Consider the following 23,305-nt stretch of genomic DNA (forward strand, 5'->3'; position numbering starts at 1 on the left):
TTCAGTTGTTCTCTTGCGAGGAGGTCACCAGTTTTGATTCTGTAGATGGTTAAAGCTGGGTCGACGAGGGTCTGCGTGTAAGAGCTGTTAGTCCTCTTTGGCTTGTCTCAGGTCGAATCTCAAGGTTTCTTCTTTGTCCCTAGTTTGGCTCGCTTTCTTCCGACTGGTTTTGTGCGACTGGATGGTTGTGGCTTCTGTTTCTCTGATGTCGTTCGAGCTTGCTTTCTTTCCTGCTGGTGCTGATGATGGTTTGTCGACGGTGTGCTATCATAGTTTATAGCACTTTCGGTCTAATTGGCACTCTCCAGCGTTTACAGGTTCTATGGGAAAGCTTGTGAGTTTCTTTCTGGTTCATCTGGGCAGTTTTAGTACTTTGGTTTTTGTTTATTCCTTAGTGACCTGTTTTTCTAGGTTGTTTAGTTTTTGTATCTCTGCTTCCGGAAGTGTTTAACTTGCCGGCTTATGTCTCTTGAAGTGTGTAACTTGCCAGCTTATGTTTCCCTTGTTTAGGCTTAGTCTTAGGTGATTTCTATGCTTTCACCTTTTTGTATTCCAACAGATGTAATCTGTTCAGTTATAATATAAATTCAGATGACAAAAAGAAAAAACCTTTAATTGATTGAGAGACTTCTACAACCATCAAAACCTTTTTTTTGTTTCTCTCCTTTTACCAAGTCGTAAAAAAAAAAAAAAACATCGATGACATCCAACATTAAACATACTTTGCTCTATTTCATAGTCTTCTCAAACCATCACCTTCAACTCTTCAAGAGACGTAGTGGGTTGCAAAGTCAGTAATCTGGCACGTTTTTCTTCATCATCAATAAATCTCCACTCCTTGCTGGCATCCAATCTCCATACACCACAAGTAACATAGATTTGCATCATAATCAGTAAATGAAAATTTCGTGGAAGGTGGAAGAGAGGGAAAACAACCGATCACGTTAGGTTAAGTCATGTTGAATGTCAAATTTTTCTGTATTTGTCTTTCTTCTAAATAATTAAGAATACATATTCTAAAATATATTAGAACATATCTAAACAATAAATACAGAACGTAACCATAAATTAAGATTATTCAAAAAATATTCACTTTTCTTATTTAATTTATTTTCTTTTTATTTCTGTGGTATTCTAAGTTTTACAGATTATAAATTCTAAAATATCTATGATATATCTTCTACTTTTTTTAGTATACAGGATAAAACGTGGAAAAAATATTTTGAATTGATGTAGAATGAAGAAAAATGTAGAATACATATTCTTAATTTTGTAGAACATACAAAATTCAGGTTCTGAAGTTTTTAGAACAAATTTTCCGTCTAAACTTCGTAGAACATGTACAAACTGTACAATGAATAATCTAAATATTTCAGAACTTGAAAAAATCGTAGAAAATATTTTCTGAACAATTTAGACCATAAATCATCAATTTACAAACTGATTTTTGACACCTAAAACATTTTTTTTTTCAAAATTTTTTTTACACAGTTGTATACTAACATGGGTTTTCTGTTTGTTTTTTTGTTTAAACTCCTAAAAACTTCACTATATCTATTAGTAAGGGTATTTTCGTCACAATTGACAATTTTCAAAAAAAAAGTTTATATGGACAAAAGTTTGAAAAAACCTCCTTTTATTTCCAATTTTTCCAAAAACAAATATATAGAAATTTTATTGTAGATTGACTGAGTTGTCAATTGCACATCCATTTTATGGGCACTAACATTTGATTGTAACAAATTAGGTGTACAATTACTCAACTATGGTCTATGGAACACAAAAATATTTTTTTTTGGAGGACCGAAAGGGAACCATTTCTTTAAAAAATGGGGGAAATGCACTACCTAACACAAAAAAAAGAAACAATTTTTTTGTAAATGATTTGTATACCCGTAACACCTACATTTGAAGCACCCATCTCTAGACACTTTGTTTCATAAAAAAACTAATTGTGTAAAAGACTAACAATGACTTCCAAATTTCAAAAGTTAAATCAGTTCATAATGTTTGGTTGTACAGTCAAAAGCCTAGAGAAAGAGGTAATGGTTTAACTCACCATTATTGTCTATTAGATTGTGGTCTGCTGAAATAATTTTAGTGGATTCTTTTGGCTTTCAATTTATGTTTTTTTTTTCTTATTTCTTGAATCAACAAACTGCTAAGTCACTACAAGAGGTAGTGTTATGTGTTGATGTATTCTTAACTGAGTTTTACAACAAGATGAAAATGAAAAAGAAAAAGATATTTACGAAAGGCATAGATGAAGATGAAGATGTTGATGCAGTCGTTGCACTAGTTCAGAGTACTACAAGAAGTAGTTCAACGAAGCAGCTAACATGAAGCTGAAAGAAGGTTAGCAGCTAAGGCGATTAAAATTCAAACCATGAAGGTTATGAAGACTAAAAGCTTGGAGAAGAATCTAGAAGCATGAAGAAATTCCTTTTTAGTAGAAAAGGAAACATGAAGAAGACTATCCTTATTCAATAAAAGAAAAGGAAATTTGCAAAGAGATTTGGCAATTTCTATTAGGATTAAAATATGAATTTAAGCTTGTATGACCACGACCTATTGTGTAGAAATAGGGGGCTAAGCCTTTGTAGAGGTTAGCACAAAAGAGCAATGGAATTCTTAGACATTAAGGTTATGTGGTTTTTTGTAGGAAAGCATAACGCTTAAGGGGACTAAGGGGTTTGTCTTGAGAGGTTCTTGGATTGTGTATAGATCCATGAACATGAAAGATTAGATAATTGATTGAGTGAAACTTGTAAGTTTACTAAACAGATTGTCTAATAAAGAAGTTTTATTTTGAAGAATCACTGTCTTAGTTTGTGACTCAGTTTTGTGTCTCGGTTTCCATACATATCAATAACTCTTGCGTTTTCAATTGGTATCATAGCGGCACTTGTAAGATTACATACAAGTGAGATCCTGTGGAGAAGATGGAGAGCTATCATGGACTTGAGTTGGTTCAAGAGTAATATTAGGTGATGGAAACTATGGTTTTTGGAAATCAAAGATGAAGGTGGTTATAGGAGGCATTGATGTATATGCTTGGAAAGCCATATTGGAAAAGTGGGAAGAACCAAAAATCAAGGATGAATCAGGATTGGAAGTTGATAAGCCAGAGATGGACTGGACTAACGACGAATTGAAGAAATCAAAATATAACGCCAGAGCACTCTCCGCTATTCACAATAATGTTGGAAGAAACCAGTTTGAACTGATTCAGGGGTGTGAAACAGCAAAAAAAGCATGGGATATCTTGCAAACTCACTTTAAAGGAACCACTAAGGTGAAATTTTTTAAGGAAAGACATGTTAGCTTCAAGATTTGAAAATCTAAAGATGGAAAGCTATGAGTCAATATTTGATTTTAGTTCCAAGATAAGTTCTTTAGCTCAGGAAGCATTGACTCCTGGGAAAAAATATAAAGACAAGAAATTGGTGAAAAAAATTCTAAGATGTCTGCCTACAAGGTTCATGGCGTACAAGACTGCTTTGAGTGTCTCTCATAACACGGAAAATCTTAGTTTTGGAGAGTTGTTGGTATGCTTCAAGCTCATGAGATGGAACTGGAAGGTGCGAATAAACGAGACATTTTTGCTCTTGAAAGAGAGAATCACGAAGTAGTAGAAGAAGATTCGATTGGTTTGCTGGCCCAAAAATTTATTCGAGTGTTGAAAGAAGCAGAACAAGAACTAGGTCAAAGGAGGTTCAGCTTAATCAAAAATAATCCAGGGAAAGGTGAAGCTGTCAAGAAGACATACATGCAATGTTATGAGTGCAGAGGATATGGACACTATAAGAATAATTGTCCTACAATCAAAATAAGAGAATATATGGTCTGCATTATCAAAGTCAAAGCAAAAAAAAAAAAAAAGAAGTAAAATTCAGTGAGACAAAGAAAAATTTGCTGGTCCATGATCTTCATGACATGATAATTTCTTCCTTGTTTTCTTTGGCTGCAAATTTCGGATCGTATGTCTGAAAGGTGTTCTGAAATCTTGAGAGCGAGATCTTTTCAATGATATATAGAACGTTGTTGGGTTCATTATAGTTTGATAGAGAATCCCTTTGGAAGTTGGATGCTCACTGGATTATCTCACTCTGGATCTGTCATAGGAATCTTGCCATATCTTTAAAACCATAGCTGCAAATTGTGATCTGTTTCTTTCTATGGCTTCATATGAAGGTTGTTGATTTATCAACCAAGTTTCATAATTTTCTGGGTTGTTTTACTACTCTGGTTATTTGCTGTTTCAAGACAGATAAGTAAGAGTTGTTAAAAGAGTTCTTTAATACTGGAAAGGAAACAATGAGTGTGTCAACCTGTGAAGATGTTTTTAACTTGTGTGTGCTCACAAGCAGGGGGAGAAGAAGATGGTTTTTGATGTTCAGTTCTTTGCTGGAATTATATTGTGCTTGAGAGACACACAAAGTTAAAAAGGGGGAGATGACATAATACAACAAAGTGATGCGGATGTAAAATATAGAATGACTATTTCATCTGAGCATTAAGTATGTGTTTTGGTTCTAAAACTCAATCATCAAGGGGGAGATTGTTGGTGTTATGAAGATTGAGTTTTAGATGCTGCAGATATATTTACTTGGAGATTAAGGGAGGGTTTGGAGATCATCAAAGTAGTAGTTGAAGCTTATGTTGTGTGAAGCTTGGATTGTAAAACTCAATAAGAAAGGGAGAGATTGTTGATGTATTCTTAACTGAGTTTTACAACAAGATGAAGATGAAAAAGAAAAGGATATTTATGAAAGGCATAGATGAAGATGAAGATGTTGATGCAGTTGTTGCACTAGTTCAGAGTACTACAAGAAGTAGTTCAACGAAGCAGATAACATGAAGCTGAAAGAAGGTTAGCAGCTAAGGCGATTAAAATTCAAACCATGAAGGTTATGAAGACTAGAAGCTTGGAGAAGAATCTAGAAGCATGAAGAAATTCCTTTTTAGTAGAAAAGGAAACATGAAGAAGACTATCCTTATTCAATAAAAGAAAAGGAAATTTGCAAAGAGATTTGGTAATTTTTATTAGGATTAAAATATGAATTTAAGCTTGTATGACCACGACCTATTGTGTAGAAATAGGGGGCTAAGCCTTTGTAGAGGTTAGCACAAAAGAGCAATGAAATTCTTAGACATTAAAGTTATGTGGTTTCTTGTAGGAAAGCATAACCCTTAAGGGGACTAAGGGGTTTGTCTTGAGAGGTTCTTGGATTGTGTATAGATCCATGAACATGAAAGATTAGATAATTGATTGAGTGAAACTTGTAAGTTTACTAAACAAATTGTCTAATAAAGAAGTTTTATTTTGAAGAATCCCTGTCTTAGTTTGTGACTCAGTGTTTCAGTTTCCATACATATTAATAGCTCTTGCGTTTTCATTCTGTCCAGTTATATCATGCAAAATGTACTGGCTAAGCTAATACCATTATATTCTAGATGAAGTCGTGTTGACAGACGAGGGTGGCTACTCTGGCCTATTATGGCTCAACCTACTATTAGGAAATTTACCGTTCCACGAAGTCATGTTGACATATACAATGTTCAACTAAAGCAAAGGAGCAGAATCGCGACTTGGATGATAGAGAGAAATCAAAGCTTATGAGGATGTGTTAGAAAACCTGAAAAACTAAAAAGATTTAGAAACTCATTGTAGAAACATAAACTTAAAGAGAGAGGTACTTTTGTAGAAATTACGAGATGATATTTCACAATGGAGATACACATTTCTTTATTTTATTTTTTTTCTTGATTGATTTGTGTTTTTTTGTTTTCGATACGGAACTTACGACGAGTAGTATGGTACAACTATGAAGAGTAACTGGTTTCCTCGGCAGCCGGTTTGTGAAACCAGAAAAAGGTTTTTTTTTTTTTTTTGAAAAAGAGAAAAAGTTTCTTCCCAACTATAATGATTGGGGAATTGATTAATGTTCTCTTCGTTTCTTGGATCAAAATTACTACCGTTTCGAAACTCAGCTATAATTTTTCATATAAACCGGTGGCACGCGAGACGTGTGGGGGAGCATATATCAATATATCATCGTATAAAGAAGAGAAAGGTAATATCATAATTATATGCTTTTTTTTAACACATCGGTTATGGTCACGTCACTTAAACTTTAACTTGAACGTATATCTAAATGCTATTTGATTTTTTGCGTGTTTATATGTATAACTTTTAATTTGATCATGTAATTCATATGTATTTTGTTGAAACAACATGACATTTTCCCAATTAGAACCCAAATACATTCTAATATGAACCAATTTGAACACCTTTGTCGATTGCTCTGAACTCTGATTCTCCATTGTTCGCGAGCTACGAAGTAATATATATGCAAGATTCTACTTTCGCTGCATCGTATTTTAAAAGTCAGAAAAACACAACAATGTCACTTTGATATTGACATCTGTCCCTCTACACATCAAATACTATATGATATTTCACCTTTTAATAGTCCAAAGATATTCGAATTCAATGATTTTCAAACTTCAAATCTACAAGTCAAAAACAAAAAGAAATCAAACTTTACAAGTCTCTACGAATTAAATAACACTTTGGTCTTCCCATCTTTTTTTATAAATTAAGAGTAGATTAGAGAGAAACGTTTTGATAAAATGATATAACACGAGGACATTTTAGTAACTTTGGATCATATCACACCGTAACAGTCTCTTCTCTCTCTCTCTGACACATAGCGACGGCGTTGCCGTTCTGTGTTCTGTTCCGTTACATTACAAAACTGAACAATCGTTGTCTTTCAAGTTTCAAGTACGAGATTTGTCTTAATTTTTTCTTTCTTTCTCTGATCTCTTTGTCATTACCAAAGCGCCGATTCAAACAATTTGAATCCATTCCATTAGTAGTGATGGCGTTTTGGAGAATGAGCTCAAGAGATGCAACTGGATTCAAGTTCCTCTTCTCGATCGTCTTCATCTACGCTTTAATGTCAGCTATTGTTTACTCCGTCCTCCACATGAAATTCATCTCTCCTCTTCCTTCAGACGCTCCTCTCGAACGTTTCTCTGAAGCTAGAGCCGTCGAACACATCCGCGTCTTGGCCGAGGAGATCGATGGTCGTCAGGTGATTCAATTCGCCGCCGTTTCATCTCTCTCTCTCTCTGTTCTCTCTCTCTCTCTCTCTCTCTGTCTGTTCTCTCTCTGATCTTTGTTTCACGACATGGGTTTTGTAGGAAGGACGACCAGGGCTTAAAGAAGCTGCAACATATATAAAATCGCAGTTGGAGATGATTAAGGAGAGAGCTGGTCCTAATCTAAGGTTTGGTTTGAATAAACTTTTTTTGACCCGAATCAAAGAAAGTGGTATCACGAGTTTAATGCTTTTTGGTTGTATAATAGGGTTGAGGTTGAGGAGACTCAGGTGGATGGTTCCTTTAGCATGATGTTTCTAGGCCATAGCATCTCACTTGGATACAGAAACCACACAAATATACTTATGCGGTACTCTTTCTTTACTACTAGTACATTGAGATTTCTGGTTTATATGTGTTATTCAGGAGACTTTGTAGTTTGCATTTATGATTCAGTTTGCGGTTGACCATTCTTTCTCTTATAGTATGTGTTATATTTTATATTCAGTCATTAGTAGAGTCTCTGCAACATTGAATGATCTGTGTCCCCACTTATTAATGCCAAACATTTCACCAATTTTTTTTTGTTTTTCTTGCAGTATCTCCTCAATGGATTCTCATGACACTGATGCATCTGTATTGATGAATGCACATTATGACAGTCCTGTTAATTCTCCTGGAGCTGGTGACTGTGGGTCATGTGTAGGTGAGTTTGGGGTTACCATTTATTTCGTTTTTCCTTTCTTAACCAATAGATTCATGGATTTATGTGTCTCCATTTTTGCAGCATCACTACTTGAGTTAGCAAGACTAGTTGTGGATTCTGGTTGGACCCCACCTCGACCTGTGATCTTTCTCTTTAATGGTGCTGAAGAGCTTTTTATGCTGGTAACACTGTTATGATGCTTTGTAATCCTGGTGTTAATAGTTTGTAACTGCTAAATAGCATGAGGTTTCTTTTATAGTCAAGATGATGAAAATAAGCTCTTACTTTACATGGTGGTGTGGCGTTTTGTCTGTGTGTTTAGGGCTCACACGGCTTCATGACGAAGCATAAGTTGAAAGACACTATTGGGGCTTTTATCAATGTGGAAGCTTCTGGGACAGGGGGTATTGGTAAGATCGTGTATTCCCTATGGACTATTCAGATGGTGTAAAATTGAAAATGAATAACACCATTACAATGATGTTCTTAAGTTTGCTCTTGGATTTTCTCTTATCTTTCCTGAGTATTGGAACAACAAAGCTTATCATTAAGCATCTGTATAGACCATTGCCTTTAGTCATATCGAAGAACTTCTCATACATCATCCTGTCTCTAGAAAATAATGCAGCTTGAGAATATGTGTTGGCTTAATAGTGACAGCATTAAGTGTTTGCTTTTCAATGACTATTTATTCTTGATGTATATGGCTGGCAGATCTGGTCTGCCAATCAGGGCCTGGTTCGTGGCCGTCCCAAGTTTATTCTCAAGCTGCAGTGTATCCAATGGCACAGAGTTCTGCACAGGTCTCTCTCTCTCTTGTTCATTCACGCACATCCACAGACACTGTCTTCTTTGCTTTTACCAAGTGATAGTGGAGTCAATGACAAAACTGTAATCAACCATTTTGTTTCTAATTCATATGTGTCACTGACTTTAAGTTGTCCTGTGACATTTCCCAGGATGTCTTCCCTGTAATTCCTGGAGACACCGATTACAGAATGTTTGCAGAAGATTACGCTGACATCCCCGGGCTAGACATTATCTTTCTTCTAGGCGGTTACTACTACCATACTTCCTTTGACACAGTGGACAGAATAGTGTATGCATCGTTTTGGTATATATTATGGTTAAACTTTTCCTTACTATTGTTTACTATTTAGTACGATCCTCGTTTCACAGAAATACATTTAAACCAGACCTGGAAGCATGCAAGCACGTGGAGAAAACTTAATTAGCGTGCTTAAAGCCTTCACAAGTTCTTCTAGACTGAAGGTTGCTAGTGAAAGAAAGGATGCTAACAATGACATGGTTGAAAGAGCCGTTTTCTTTGATTACTTAACATTCTTCATGGTGAGTGATTTTGACTTTGTTCATCTATTTTTTTTCTTAACTTGTTTACACTCTCTTGACGAGCTGGTATCATGAAATCTATCAGGTGTACTATCCAAGAAGAGTAGCCATGGTACTTCATAACATTCCAGCTGCTTTGTTCCTTTGTGTTCCTTTCTTTTTGTATATGATGGACCCTAGGGCACACCCTTTGTTATCAATCTTCTGGGCTTTCTTGAAAGGTAAAAAACCATGCAATCTTTTACTCTCTTACTATTTTTAGTTACTCTGTACTCTTTTCCCTCTTGTACGATGTTTTGGAGGTTTAACATTATAAACCGTTGCCTGATTAGGAGTTGTCAACCATTTCGCTGGGATTTTACTTGGTGTAATATTCCCTGTTCTCTTCGCAGTCATCAGATTGTTCTTTGCTTATCCCATGAGCTGGTTCGTTTTATATATCTTGTTACATTGTTCCATATTTTATTTAATGCTTAATAAAGGTATTGAAACAGTTGAAAATTTTATTGGTGGGGGAGACTCATTAAAATTATGGTGGGAATGCAGGTTTGCTCATTCATACTTAGCTTTCTTGATGTTCATCCCCTGCTCATTTTTTGGTCTTTTAATTCCAAGAGCTATCTCTGACCGTGTCTCACATTCTCAAGGTGTTTCATCCAAGAAGATTATGAAAGTTGTAAAGTCCTTCTTCCTTTTGTCTCATTAGCCTCTCCCTGTCTTTCACTAGAAAATGTCTTCTAACTATGGTCTTTTAGGAACCATCTGATGAAGCAAGGTTTTGGGGAGCATTTGGGTTCTATGCTTTTGCAACTTCGGTATGCACTTTCTTGTTACATCCGTTTGGTTTACATTTTACCTCGAACTTATGTTGTTTGTTTGGCTGATCTTTTGAGTTACTGGAGAAACGTTTTCAGGCATATTTTTTCGCTGGATTAAATGGAGGATTCATGACATTTGTCATCTGCATTTCTATGCTACTGGGGTGGATTGCTTTCTGTATGTCAGTCAAGTCTTATGGCTATAATTCGATCAAGTAAGGCTTCTAGACATTGCCTAACTTTTAGCCTTCTAGATAAATCTGTTGTATGATAGAGTTATATTTCATCCAGGTCTCCCATGTTTTATGTGATACCTCTTGTTCCATGCCTTCTGTATGCTCTCTATTTCGGTGGTATCCTTGCACTATTTTTAATTGAGAAGATGGGAATGATGGGAGCAATTCCACCTCCTTATGGTTAGTTTTACCATTGAAACATTAAATAGCTTGTTGTGATTGTAAGTCTGGCTTTCATTGTGAAGATGTATATTGTACAATATTTTGGGTTTGCAGGATATTATCTAGCAGATGTAGCAGTAGCTGCAGTCATTGGAATCGTCACCGGCTTGTGTTTAGGTCCAGTAATACCAATTTGTGATCGTTGGCTGGCCAAATCGTCGATCTTGAAATTCTTGCTTCACTTCAGTGTGGTCATGTTGGCAGTATCATCACAGTTCTTTCCTTATAGTAAAGATGCACCAAAGAGAGTTGTACTCCAACACACATTCATCTCTGCAGGTAAGTCTTTTGCTCACGCGATATTGAACTGTTTTCGGAGTAGTCTTCTTTTGCTGGAATGAAGTTAAATGTTTATTAATGTGCCTGTTGCAGGTGGAAATGAAATCACAGGCTCAAGTTACGATTTAGCTGTGATTGATTCAAACTCTATGGAATTTATTTTTAAACATGCTCCGGAGGTGGCAGAGGAACTTCACGCTGGTCCTTCTTTTTCATTGGCAAATGCTGAAGCATCTCCTCAAGAAGCTTGGTTGGTACGTTCTTTAGATTCGTTTCACCGTACATGCTATTGGCAAAGATATAGTAAGTGTTTTGAGTTTGGAGTAAAGAGTTGTTTGGTATCTACAGGCACTTTTCCCTATTTCTTGCGTAGTAACAACAAACGGGAGGTTCTCTGCTAAAGGCAACAATATTTCAGAACGATATAGCCAATTCCCACACTTACAAACTCATAAACCGCAAACGACATATAAAAACGGAACTCGTAGAGTTCATCTGGAACTCTCTTTGGGGTTAGTTTGACTCCAAAGACACTTCTATTGGTTTTGTTTAGCTATTTACCAAAATTGGTTATTAACTATTGTCCATATTCCATTTGCAGCTCGTTGGAAGAGATCTGGGTCACGGTTCTGAACATAACTGGTCCGTTATCAGGATGGTCCTTTGCAGATGGCAAACCTCCAGGTTACACACACACACACACAAAGAACCCTCCTTTTTCATTCTCCTAACAAAATGGCATATTGACTATTGTTGTTGCAGCACCTGAACTCCCACCGGGTGGTCCTCCTTCGTACATATTGAGACTGAGTGGAAACAGCGGTGAGAAGTGGAACTTCTGGTTAGAGGCAAGTAGTGAAGAAGAAGTGAGAGTAGACGTAGCTGTTCTTGATCAACGTCTTGATGAAGAAACGATACATTTAAAGGGTCTTTTCCCAAAATGGTCCGACGTCATTGCATACACTAGCTTTCTTTCTACTTACTTCTTTTAATCATACACTATTTTGTATTTCTCCTTTTTGCTTTTTTTTTTTCAAAACATTAGAGAATAAATCCGTTCTTAACTCGGGACATATATATAGTTCAATGTGTTTATTTATTTATTTATATAGTTGAACAACATACATATTTTTTTGGTTTCGATTGAAGAGTATAGTCAAAGAGACGTCTTTAAAAAAAAAAAAAAAAAAAAAAACACTCTTTTGGACTAAGTACCTTCTTTTTCTGATAGAATATCTTAAGTGTGAAATTTACCGTTTTCATTTGTTTTCGATCTATTTGGGTAAAATTTATTGACGGCTAAGGTTTGTTCTTATTCCCTTCAAAAACGGCTTGAGTCAGATATCTCGGTTTTTCTCTCTTTTCCTCTATTATTCCTACTTCATTCTCGTGGGGGTTCTAGTTTTGGAAATCTGCAGTTTATTTTAAGAGTTCTAGTGTTGAAAGTTTCATATCTAATCTTTTAGTTCTCAAAAGGATTAATCAGTATGTCGGCTGCGGTGGATAAAGCTATGACAGCTATGTCTCTGAAGGAAGAAGATGTCCCGTTTGACATGCCGGATCTTCCTCAACTCAGTTCTGGGGAGAAAAATGTTTTGAGTCTAATCGGTAGACTCCTGAATCCCAAGAGTCAGAGTATGTCCAGTTTGATATTCAATATGCCAAGGAAATGGCAGAAGATAGGAAGAGTTCGTGGAGTAGCTATGTCAAAGGAACGCTTCCAGTTTATCTTTAAAGAGGATCACGATTCGATTGAAGTCTTGGAGAAAGGCTTTCAATCTTACGATGAATGGGGTCTGGCTTTGGAAAGGTGGTCGGAAAACCCATCTCTGGATTCTCTCCACTTCGTTCCTCTCTGGGTGCAAATAAGAAATATTCCTATCAATTACTACACGAAGGAAGCAATTACTCTTCTAGGTGAGTTGGTAGGTCAAGTCCTGGAAGTTGTTTTCGATCCTAATCAACCCCAGAATAAGGATTTTGTTCGTGTCAAAGTCCGCTTTGATGTCTTGAAGCCGCTACGAAAATCAAAGGTCATTAATCTGCCGAAAGGTTTATCTACAACGGTTTTCTTCTTCTATGAGAGGGTTCAGAAGAGATGCTACAATTGTCAAAGGCTCACCCATGTAGATGAGGATTGTCCCCTGCTTCACAAGAAAATTCAAGATCAGCTTATTGACAAGAAGTTGGGTCAAAAGGTTGATAAGGTCAAGCCGGCTTTGGTCATCAAAGAGGATGATCCCCTGTTTGGTGTCTTAAGGGAGGATCAAGTGGGGCTTCATCCAATCCTAGGAAGACCAAAAATAGCTCCAGATGTCCTAGAAGGTATGAGACAATATCTGAGATTAGCTACTGATGAAGAAAAAGCCCTCAAAGTAGAGAAAGTCAGGAAATCAGTATCTGAAGCAGAAAAGGATCCGATTGCTCAGAAAACAATCCTTCGTCTGGAGCCTACACCGATTATCTCTTCAGATTATAATAGACAGAAAGGCCTGGTCTTTGGTTATGACTCTACAGACTTGTCTTCACATGTTTCTTCAAGCTCACGAGGTAGCGGGAAACTAATGGAAGGGGCCATTCAGGCAGAAAGAAACAGAGTGCAGTCCTTGGATCTTGTAGGAGGGTTTGATCGAGCTTCTATGGTTGAGTATTCTATGTCCTCCTCGGACTTTCAGACTTGTCCAACGGCTTATGCGGTTGGCTTCAATGAAGCTGGCCCTTCCGGGACAAAGTCTAGAAAAGGGACTGGAAGGAAACGACCCTACGTTAAAAGAAGAACCCCTAAACCTTTGGATATCCAAAATGTCTCCGGATATGTCTCCTTCAAACCAGGCTCACAAGAGGGAGTTATTGAGAAGAGGAAAGGAGTGACAAATAACAAGGAAGGTCAAAAAGTCGCTAGGCGCAAAAAAAATGAGGTAGTCCCAATTGGGGGACTGTCCATTATCTAATGAGCATTGTGAGCTGGAACTGCCAAGGATTGGGGCGGCCTCAAGACTTGACAGTTCAACGTCTCATGGAAATTCGTAAAAAATATTTTCCTGAGATCCTATTCTTAATGGAGACAATGAATACAAGAGATACGATTGTAGATATTCAAACTTGGTTGGGTTATGATCATTTATATACGGTGAATCCAGTAGGAAGGTGTGGAGGTCTAGCTTTATTTTGGAAGAAAGGGGTGGAGGTTGAGTTTCTGTTTGTAGATAAGAATGTCATAGACCTTAAGGTAAAAATGGGGGGCTCAAAGTTTTTTCTATCTTGTGTATATGGGAATCCTAATAGCAGTCTTAGAAATGAAGTGTGGGAAAGACATACTAGGATCGATATTCCAAGGCAAGAGGACTGGTGTATGATAGGAGACTTTAATGATATCCTTCATAATGGAGAGAAATTGGGAGGTCCTAGAAGAAATGAAGCTTCTTTCGTGGATTTTGCAGAAATGTTATAGGCTTGTGGAATGGTGGAACTTGCTAGGACGGGCAATGGTTATACGTGGGGAGGAAGAAGAGGAGATCTTTGGATCCAAAATAAGCTGGATAGGTGTTCGGCAACAATGATTGGTTCAAGTCATTCCCGGCAGCCAACCAAGCTTTCCTAGAAAAAAGGGATCTGATCATCGACCAGTTTTGGTTTTATTGGTCTCATCTCAGGACTCCTATAGAGGATCTTTTCGGTTTGATAAGAGACTCCTGAATAAACCGATGGTCAAAGAGTCTATTGGGAAAGCCTGGTTTGCTTCTTCTTCATTGTATGGTCAGAGAGCGACAGAAAGTCTTTGAAGATGCCGGAAGACTCTCAGTATCTGGAAAAGAGAAAATGTTACAAACTCTCAGGTCAAAATAAACAGTATTCAAGCAGATATCAAAAAGGAACATGCCTCTGACCATCCTTCTTTTTCAAGAATGGCGATTCTGAAGAGAGATATGGTATTGGCTCATCGAGAGGAGGAGAGTCATTGGTCTCAGAAATCAAGGGATAAATGGCTTCATTCGGGAGATAAGAATACCAAATATTTTCACAGCTCTGTCAAATCAGATAGGAATAAGAACGCACTGGTGAAACTTATTGATGAAGATGGGGTGACACATAGATTAGAGGCCTCTAAAGGAGATGTCGCTGCTTCCTATTTTCAGAATTTGTTCTCATCTTCATATCCATCTGAGGAGGACCACCAATTTTTCCAAGATATGGCTCCAAGAGTAAATGATGAGATGAATGATTCTCTAATTGCTGAGGTCTCTGAAGAGGAAGTCAGGCTTGCAGTCTTTGATATCAGTCCCTCCAGGGCTATGGGAGCTGATGGAATGACCAGATCACAAAGGAGGTTCTCAACTTTTTCAAGGATCGATTTTGATAAAGAATGGAACTACACCCAATTGTGTCTAATTCCTAAGATGGTAAATGCCTCTTTTATGTCAGAAATGAGACCGATCAGCCTCTGCTCAGTGATGTACAAGATCATTTCGAAAATCATGGTGGCCAGACTCAAGCCCTTGCTCACTGATATAGTCTCCCCGAATCAATCTGCCTTCGTTCCGGAGAGACTGATATATGATAACATCATCATTGCGCATGAGATCGTTGATAGTCTGAGGACACAAGGTTCTACCTCGAAATATTTTATGGCTCTCATGACGGACATGTCCAAAGACTTCAATCGAGTGGAATGGAGTTATCTACAAGCTTTGTTGGTAGCACTGGGGTTTCATCCTCGATGGATCAGTTGGTTATGTTGTGTGTAACTTCGGTCTCGTACTCAGTTTTAGTAAATGGTCGGGCTTTTGGGATGGTGACTCCAGAGAGAGGACTAAGACAAGGAGATCCTCTTAGCCCTTTCTTGTTCGTTCTATGCACAGAAGGATTAACTTATCTTCTGAATAAAACAGAACTGGAAGGAAGAATTTCTGGTCTACAATTCTCTGAGCAAGGTCCTACCATTCATCATTTGCTTTTCGCTGATGACAGTCTGTTTGTTTGTAAAGCAGCTTCAATGTGAAGCCCTCCAAAATATTTTGGATTTTTATGGAAGAGCAACAGGACAAACTATAAACCTCGACAAGTCTTCCATAAATTTTGGAGCAAAAGTTGACGAAAGGGTGAAAGAACACATCAAGATCAAGATGAAAATCACCAATGAAGGAGGAGCGGGTTCTTATTTAGGCCTTCCAGAGTGTTTTAGCGGCTCCAAAGCAGATATGCTGGAATATATCCATGAAAGAATGAAGAATAGATTTTCAGGATGGTTTGCTAGAACACTCTCCCAAGGAGGAAAAGAAATTCTCATCAAAACGGTTGCAATGGCAATGCCAATATTCGTAATGTCCTGCTTTAAACTGCCAAAATCTACTTATACTACACTTTCAAGTGCAATGTATGAGTTCTGGTGGAGCAATATGGAGAATCATAAGAAAATTAATTGGATCTCTTGGAATAAGCTGTGTCTAACAAAAGATCAGGGAGGTCTCGGCTTTAAAGATATAGAAGTGTTCAATCAAGCCCTGTTGGCCAAACAAGCTTGGAGATTGCTACACTATCCAAACAGCTTCTTCTCTCTTTATTTGAAGAGTAGATACTTTCCTGATCATCAATTTCTTGATGCGTCTCTTGGAGCCAGGCCTTCATATGCTTGGAGAAGTATCTTATATGGTCGAGATCTTCTGGTCAAAGGTTTGAGACTATGTATTGGAGATGGTTCGTCCACTAGAGTTTGGACAGGACAGTGGCTTCTGGATGGGAGAATGTGAGCTCCGCTGATGAAGAATCCTTTGATTGATTTAGAACTGAAAGTGGAAGATCTCATTGATCCGGTGACCAAAGATTGGGATTCAAATGCTTTACAGGAACATTTCTTCCCAAGAGATATAGGCCTAATTCGGAAGATAAAACCGGTTGTCTCCTCATCGGATTACATGTGTTGGTAGCACAATAAGAGTGGTGAATATTCAGTAAGATCTGGCTATTGGCTCGCAGCTAAGGAACATAATGCAGAATCCATCCACAAGGCAACTTGGCAACCCTCCCTGAACGTTATTAAAGTCTTAATCTGGGATTCTCTCGCTCCAACAAAATTAAATATTTTCATGTGGAAAGCAATGAGTGGAGCTCTACCTGTAGCAGAAAGACTTTTAATAAGAGGGATCACTATAGACCAGAGATGTCAAATATGTGGAATGGAAGGAGATTCAATCAACCATTTACTGTTTATTTGTCCCATAGCTAGACAAGTTTGGGCTCTCTCTGATATTCCATCTCCAGAGTCGGGTTTTAGTGAATCGTCCCTCTATCAAAATTTCCACTACATCTTGAGGTTAGCAATCAAAGCTCCAGGAGAAGGTAATGTGAGACGTACTATCCCTTGGATTTTGTGGCACCTTTGGAAAAACCGCAACAATCTTGTTTTCGAAGGATTGGCCTATTTGGTTCCTCAGATGATAGTGAAAATGAAAGAGGATTCAGCTCAGTGGTTCCAAGCACAACAAGTGGAAGAAGAAGAAGCTCAAAAAGAGATTCCATGTGAGAGACCGATAAAATCAAGTTGGCGACCCCCAGATAGACATTGGTTAAAATGTCATATCGCCTTCTCTTGGGATAAAGTGAAGTGTTCAGGAGGGGCTGCTTGGGTTCTCCAAAATTTTGAAGGTAAAGTTTTACTGTATTCTAGAAGATTTTTCAGTATTATAGATTCCAAAAAAGAGATGGAATTGGAATGCTGGTTGTGGGCTCTAGAGAGTCTCAGAAGTCTCAAAATTACAAGAGTCATTCTCGCTGCTGAGGAAAAAGACCTGATACAAGCTATCTTAAGACCAGAAGCTTGACCATCTTATAAGTTTCAATCTGAGATTTTGCTAGCAGGCTTAAACCATATACTTTTTTGGAAACTTTTGAAAGAGGATAGAAGTGCAAACAAGGGAGCATTTCTTATCGCTCAAAGTGTTACTAGGGAGGATCGAATACAATCATATGTTGCAGTGGGGCATCCTCTATGGTTGCAAGACTTGTTCAATCAAGAGAGTTTTGTTACTGTTGGGTGACGACTTTTTGGAATCTCCTTATTTGCTGATGATTGTTATCGATCCTTATCATTTTTTTGTAGATCTAATTAGATGGTTTCAATGCCTTGTAAAATAACTTTGGTTTGGTTTATAATGAATTATTGAGACGAAAAAAAAAAAGTTGAACAACATACATTATATATCTTCTCTTACCAACATGAAGAACAAGTCTTATTCGCCAGTCTAGCCTTTGTTGATCTTTTGATATGAATATTAACCACACACCACACTCACTCACACATTCATATTTGTAAGGTGAATGTGGGAAATTAGAATACTTTCTAAAATCAAAACAAGACTTTAAAACCTTCATTATTGATAAACTTAAATGATAAGAACTACTGATCGTTGAATTTTGTTTCCTAAAAGATGTTTTGATAATAATGTTTAACAAAATTGATCAGATGTGAAAGAAATCCGAAAATAAAGATAATTAAGAATAACACGTCAGCAAATGTATTTTTCGATTTAGTAACACGTCAGCAAGTTCATTTGTTTAAGTGTTTAAGAATTTGCCTATATGTTTGTGTCTAAAATGAAGCTCAAAATTGATGCTTTTGGAACTAGAAACTAGAAAGAGTGTTGTTAAGGAGGAGAAGAAAGGTAAAGTTGAAGAAGCTGTTGATGATGGTAGCCATAAAGGTATGAAGGGAAATAAGAAGAAAGGTATGATTCAGGTTAGGTGTATTTATAGTAAATGTTATGAAGTGTTATTCTATTTTCGGATATATAATAAATAATGCAACATATCATTTTTATTCATAATTCCATTTTACCAATCTATGCTTGATCCAAGAACATGAAAGCTTCAACCGACAAAGAAAACACTGAGTTTATTAATGAAAAAAAAATGGTATTTGTAAAGAAAATAATAAATTTTCAAATTTTTAAGAGATAAAGAAGATCCAAACTTCAAACCAAGAAGAAAATACCAAATCGTGTAGAAAGACCTTTTCTATATATACTCTCTTAGCAATTTCTTGCAGAACTTGAACAAGAGCCAGCAAAACCATAATCACAAAAAAGTCAGCTGATTAGACGATAATCAGACAATAGCTACAACGATATTATAAAAGACAAATGGAAGTTTTTTTAATACAATATTAGGATGTACCGCGGGACGATTTAATTTTATTGTGTTTTTAATATATATATATATATATATATATATATATTTTTAATCTTTAAGTTTTAAATTCTTAGTTAGAGAGGTATAATATATTTTTTTTCTGTGACGTATTGACATATTTTATAATTCATATAATAAATATGGATAGAATTTGTAACTTAGTTAATCCCAAACTATGGTTATAAATATATAATATAAGAAATAAGTTAAAAGTTTTAGTGTTGGTTTAATTGTTCAAACCGTCATGCTAGATCCGTCCCACAACAGATTTAATGATTTTTAATCCACAGAAAATTATTCTATGATAGTATATATAAAATATATATATTTTTATTGAAGTATTTAGACCTGCAGTCGCATCCATTCAACACACTTTACTTTAACTAATAAGTCTAAATGTAGATACTAATTAACATGCAATACATCACAGTACAAAACTTTTGGTTTACTATATTTAGAAAATAAAAGATGATCTTATATTTTGTTATTTAATGTCAGATCCAAGTCTGAAATGAGATCCAATCTTATGAAGTATGTGAAATTACTATATTAGAAAAATGATAAATATCTCAAACATTTGATTCGGAAATGCAATTTATTATCTTATCTTGTTTATCATATAAAAAAAATTGTTTTAAACATGGACTCATCAATGATTAATATTATCACAGAGGTTCCAAAGTATGTACTGGAGAGATTGATAGTATGTTCTTGAGCGAAGAAATTAGCAAGTGAGAGCTTCTGAATTAATCAATGGGAGTGTTAAATTAAGAAGCAACACCAGTTCCATATAAAACACATGAAAAAGGTTAGTACCAGTACCACTATCTATCGCTTATATAGTAAGAAACTTTATAGAAATAATCCTGCAAAATTAGGTGGATCGATGTCTAACTGACTGCTTTATGTCGTATAGATTGGGAGTAGTATGGTTGTTTGATTAACTTTGCTAGCATTCATGATTTGTCGAGCGATGTCTACAAAATAAAATAAAATAAAAAAGATGAGAAAAAAAATATTGTGAATTATATTGACATAGTACTAAATAAAATGTATACACGTTCATGTAGATATGTGATTACAATAAGCAGATTCTCAAAAAAAAAAAATTATCAACTAAGAACAAAGATTATCTTATGAAAATATACTTTTGTGAATGCTTGTGATTTGCTACGCCTGACAACTAATGAATTGAATTTGACAATTGTTAAAGGTCTCACCAAATATTATTGTATTCATTTTCCAGGTATGAAGAACCCTAACTTCTAGTTTCCATGAAGTCTCTTGTAAGGCTTCACATCTCGGAGAAAGGCATGGGATGCATCCATTGCTACGTAAATGTTTATCGACATGTATTTGAGAAATGGTAATTGTGGGATGATTTTGTGCTTATGTTTGATCCTTAATCTTATATTTATAGGTAATAAGTAGAAGTAGATTAGTGATTAGGTTAAACTGGAGGAACATTTAGACTTTGCATGCAACAATAAAATCTTGGATATGGTTAAGAGAAGATGATTTTTCGCTCAATTATAAATGAATGATGAATGGTTTAAGGTAAGGTTAGAATATATGATCCTAACAATAAATAAGTTTTGGAGATTATGTTGCGATAATTTAGGGAGCGAATTTATTGAAATTTGAAAGCATATTTGGTAAGATGGTGATGTTATCGACTAAAATTTAGAAGATACGATTTTTAGTTTTCTTTCATTAACGTTTTTGTTATTTGAAACGTTGGATTATGTGCGGCAATTTTAGTTCAAGATGAAGCCCAATTAAGAGATAAACCTAAAAAACATGTGACCTATTTCAGCTAACAAATCAAAGCTTTGGCGAAAATTGAATAGTTGAAATCAAAACTCGCGAAGTCCCACTGAGAAAACGAATTAACGCGCGGATCTAATGCTTAATGGGTAGGGTAATTGGTTTGAATTTTGTTTATCTCCAAATTGCCTCTTTCAATTTTAATAACTGACTTTTTACATAATTCAGCGGCAATCTCTGTAATTATAACAACATTTCGGATATTTTGCTAAACATACTCTTCTTTTAATTATAAGAAGTTATTTGTTGTATTCAAATTTTTACATGGAAAATAGAATAGACAAAAATAATCAATAAACAAAAATTATATCCTAATATCTTAAAAGAAACTTATTAAATATATACATATAGTTATAGGTTTTGTATCTATAAGTAAATATTGTAGTTGTAGTTGCTCTAATATATACCTTTGTATCCAAATGAAATATTTTATAACCAGTTAGTTAGATTAGTAGATTTAATTGAAAGCATACTTTCAGGAAGTAAAGTAACAACAAAAATTTATAATTACTACATATATATAATCGAATGGAAATGCAAGTCAGTCTCGGTAGTAATTTCTGTCACAGATACAAAATTTGTACAGAGCAAAATCTATTTAATGTGAGCAAATCTCTATTTAACATATGAGAGTTTAGCACAATTTTATCTTTAAACTTGATAAGTACTCGCCATGTTTCTCCTTTATGTTTGATGATCGATTGGACAACAATATTATGCCATAATTCTTTTATGAAAAGTAACTACTATCATCATTTAAAATATCTGAATATGCATGTAATTATTTTAGTGCAACATGAAAAAAAATTCTAACAAAATTAACACATGTTCTCGACAAAAATTCAAATTTCACTTTACATTTTCCTCTAAATCCCCTTTATAATAAAACGGAAGTACACAACATTGTTTTGTACACTATATAATTTTAATAAGTTGATTACAAATAGGTTATACATTAATTAATAGATTAATTAGTTACAAATAGGTTATACCGAAAATCTTAAAAAAAAATATTCTAAAGAATCATATCATCTAAATTACCATATTAATTTTCTTTATTAAATTATTCATTAAATAAAATCTTTTGATATCTAACTTAACATATTAATTTGTTAATAATCATTATACTTCACCCCTCGTTTTTATATATGAATCTATTTTGTGAAACAAATAAATTATCATATTATTTATTATAATTAAAAAATAGTTTTATTTCCGAATATACTATAAGTTGAATTTTTTAAAACAAATATAAATTGTTCAATCTATAAAATATTTAGTAATATTATTTTTTTAAAATAATATCTAGTGAATTAAAAATTTTACTGAGTAACGGGTAAAAATTTGAATATTTAAATTCAATTTCTTATTTTTTGTTGAATTTTATAATTTTATATAATACAAGAAACTTTAAATAATTTATTTTGAAATATTTTTACCATATTGAAACTTGATATAAAAGTTAGAAACTATAAACACTCTAAATTGATTTGTTATAGCAATGTCAATAATATGTCACGATAATATGAAAGAATTTCATGAAACCAAATATATTTTTTAAAAAAAAGTATAACAATATATTAAATTACTCATAATATAATAACTAGCTTTTAAAAAACCAAATTTACAAAATTATGTCTTATAATGACATTCAAGTCCTGATGTAGAATATACATTGTTGAAATAATTTCACATATACAACCTATTAAATTTTAATTTTAAAATAGAAAATATACAAAATTTTGTATAAAATAAAATTTAACTAGTGTTATAGCACGGGTACTTATCTAGAATCATTAACAATATAAAACTTACAAAATATGTGTTTTTTTAAGTCATCATATTTAGCATATGATTTTATTTGATAATGTTTTATCCAAAAAAATCTTTTAAAAACAATTAGATAAATTATATTTTATATAAAAATTACAATATAAATAAAATAAATTTTAATCTGGCTCTAGCACAGGTCTTAATCTAGTTCTAGTATAAAGTAAGATCCTCTCTAGTCTATAATCCTACCATATATATATAGAGTAAAACTAGTTTTTATTTTACTTTGAGTTGAAATTTTTATTTATAAGTTACTCTTTTAAATCTGAATTTTGTTTATATTTTATGACTCAAATTCAATAACTATTTAGACCCCTTATATTTTACAAACAACGAAGTTACAATACAATTTATATACAAGCTTGGCTCATATACTAGCAAATTGTGGGCGAGGTGAGGACTTTAACCGTTTTCTTTGGTTTGTTGGAAACTAGCCTTTCTTTCCCATAATCTCTNATTTTTTTTTTTTTTTTTTTTTTTTTTTTTTTTTAAATTAAAAATTCTTGATAATTGGCTTTAATTAAATTAACGGTATTAATAAAATGTTACTATCATCATAAATGGAACACTCTTAAGTCTTAAGTCTTAACATACATACGTATATAGTTTTTATAAGATAAGCTACCAAAATTAAAGGTAAGCAACATATAATAAAAATTAAGGCAAGAAAGAGTAACGATCGAATATTTTAGTAAATTGTATCCAGATCCACGAACATATAAAAAAAAAAACTGAGAAGA

At 34.6% G+C, this 23,305-nt stretch overlaps 2 protein-coding genes across 3 annotated transcripts; both read left to right on the forward strand.

Moving 5' to 3' along the window:
- Positions 6,628 to 11,796, forward strand: LOC104701348 (endoplasmic reticulum metallopeptidase 1-like). 2 transcript variants are annotated; one of them, XM_010417015.2, is made up of 20 exons: positions 6,628 to 7,103; positions 7,213 to 7,298; positions 7,379 to 7,480; positions 7,710 to 7,816; positions 7,898 to 7,998; positions 8,139 to 8,226; positions 8,531 to 8,619; positions 8,776 to 8,915; positions 9,013 to 9,166; positions 9,252 to 9,387; positions 9,499 to 9,592; positions 9,713 to 9,839; positions 9,922 to 9,981; positions 10,081 to 10,199; positions 10,276 to 10,400; positions 10,497 to 10,721; positions 10,815 to 10,975; positions 11,070 to 11,233; positions 11,323 to 11,405; positions 11,484 to 11,796. In XM_010417015.2, the coding sequence occupies exons 1-20, from the start codon at positions 6,888 to 6,890 to the stop codon at positions 11,711 to 11,713; spliced, it is 2,607 nt and encodes an 868-aa protein (XP_010415317.1). In that variant the 5' UTR covers positions 6,628 to 6,887; the 3' UTR covers positions 11,714 to 11,796. The 2 variants fall into 2 exon arrangements, with proteins under 2 accessions (XP_010415317.1, XP_010415318.1); XM_010417016.2 differs by having other exon boundaries at positions 6,629 to 7,103; positions 9,713 to 9,842.
- On the forward strand, positions 14,627 to 16,468 carry LOC104704701. The gene is made up of 2 exons (XM_010420741.1): positions 14,627 to 15,415; positions 15,710 to 16,468. The coding sequence occupies exons 1-2, from the start codon at positions 14,627 to 14,629 to the stop codon at positions 16,466 to 16,468; spliced, it is 1,548 nt and encodes a 515-aa protein (XP_010419043.1).

This window comes from Camelina sativa, chromosome 7 (assembly GCF_000633955.1).
Source record: "Camelina sativa cultivar DH55 chromosome 7, Cs, whole genome shotgun sequence".
Classification (NCBI taxonomy): domain Eukaryota; kingdom Viridiplantae; phylum Streptophyta; class Magnoliopsida; order Brassicales; family Brassicaceae; genus Camelina; species Camelina sativa.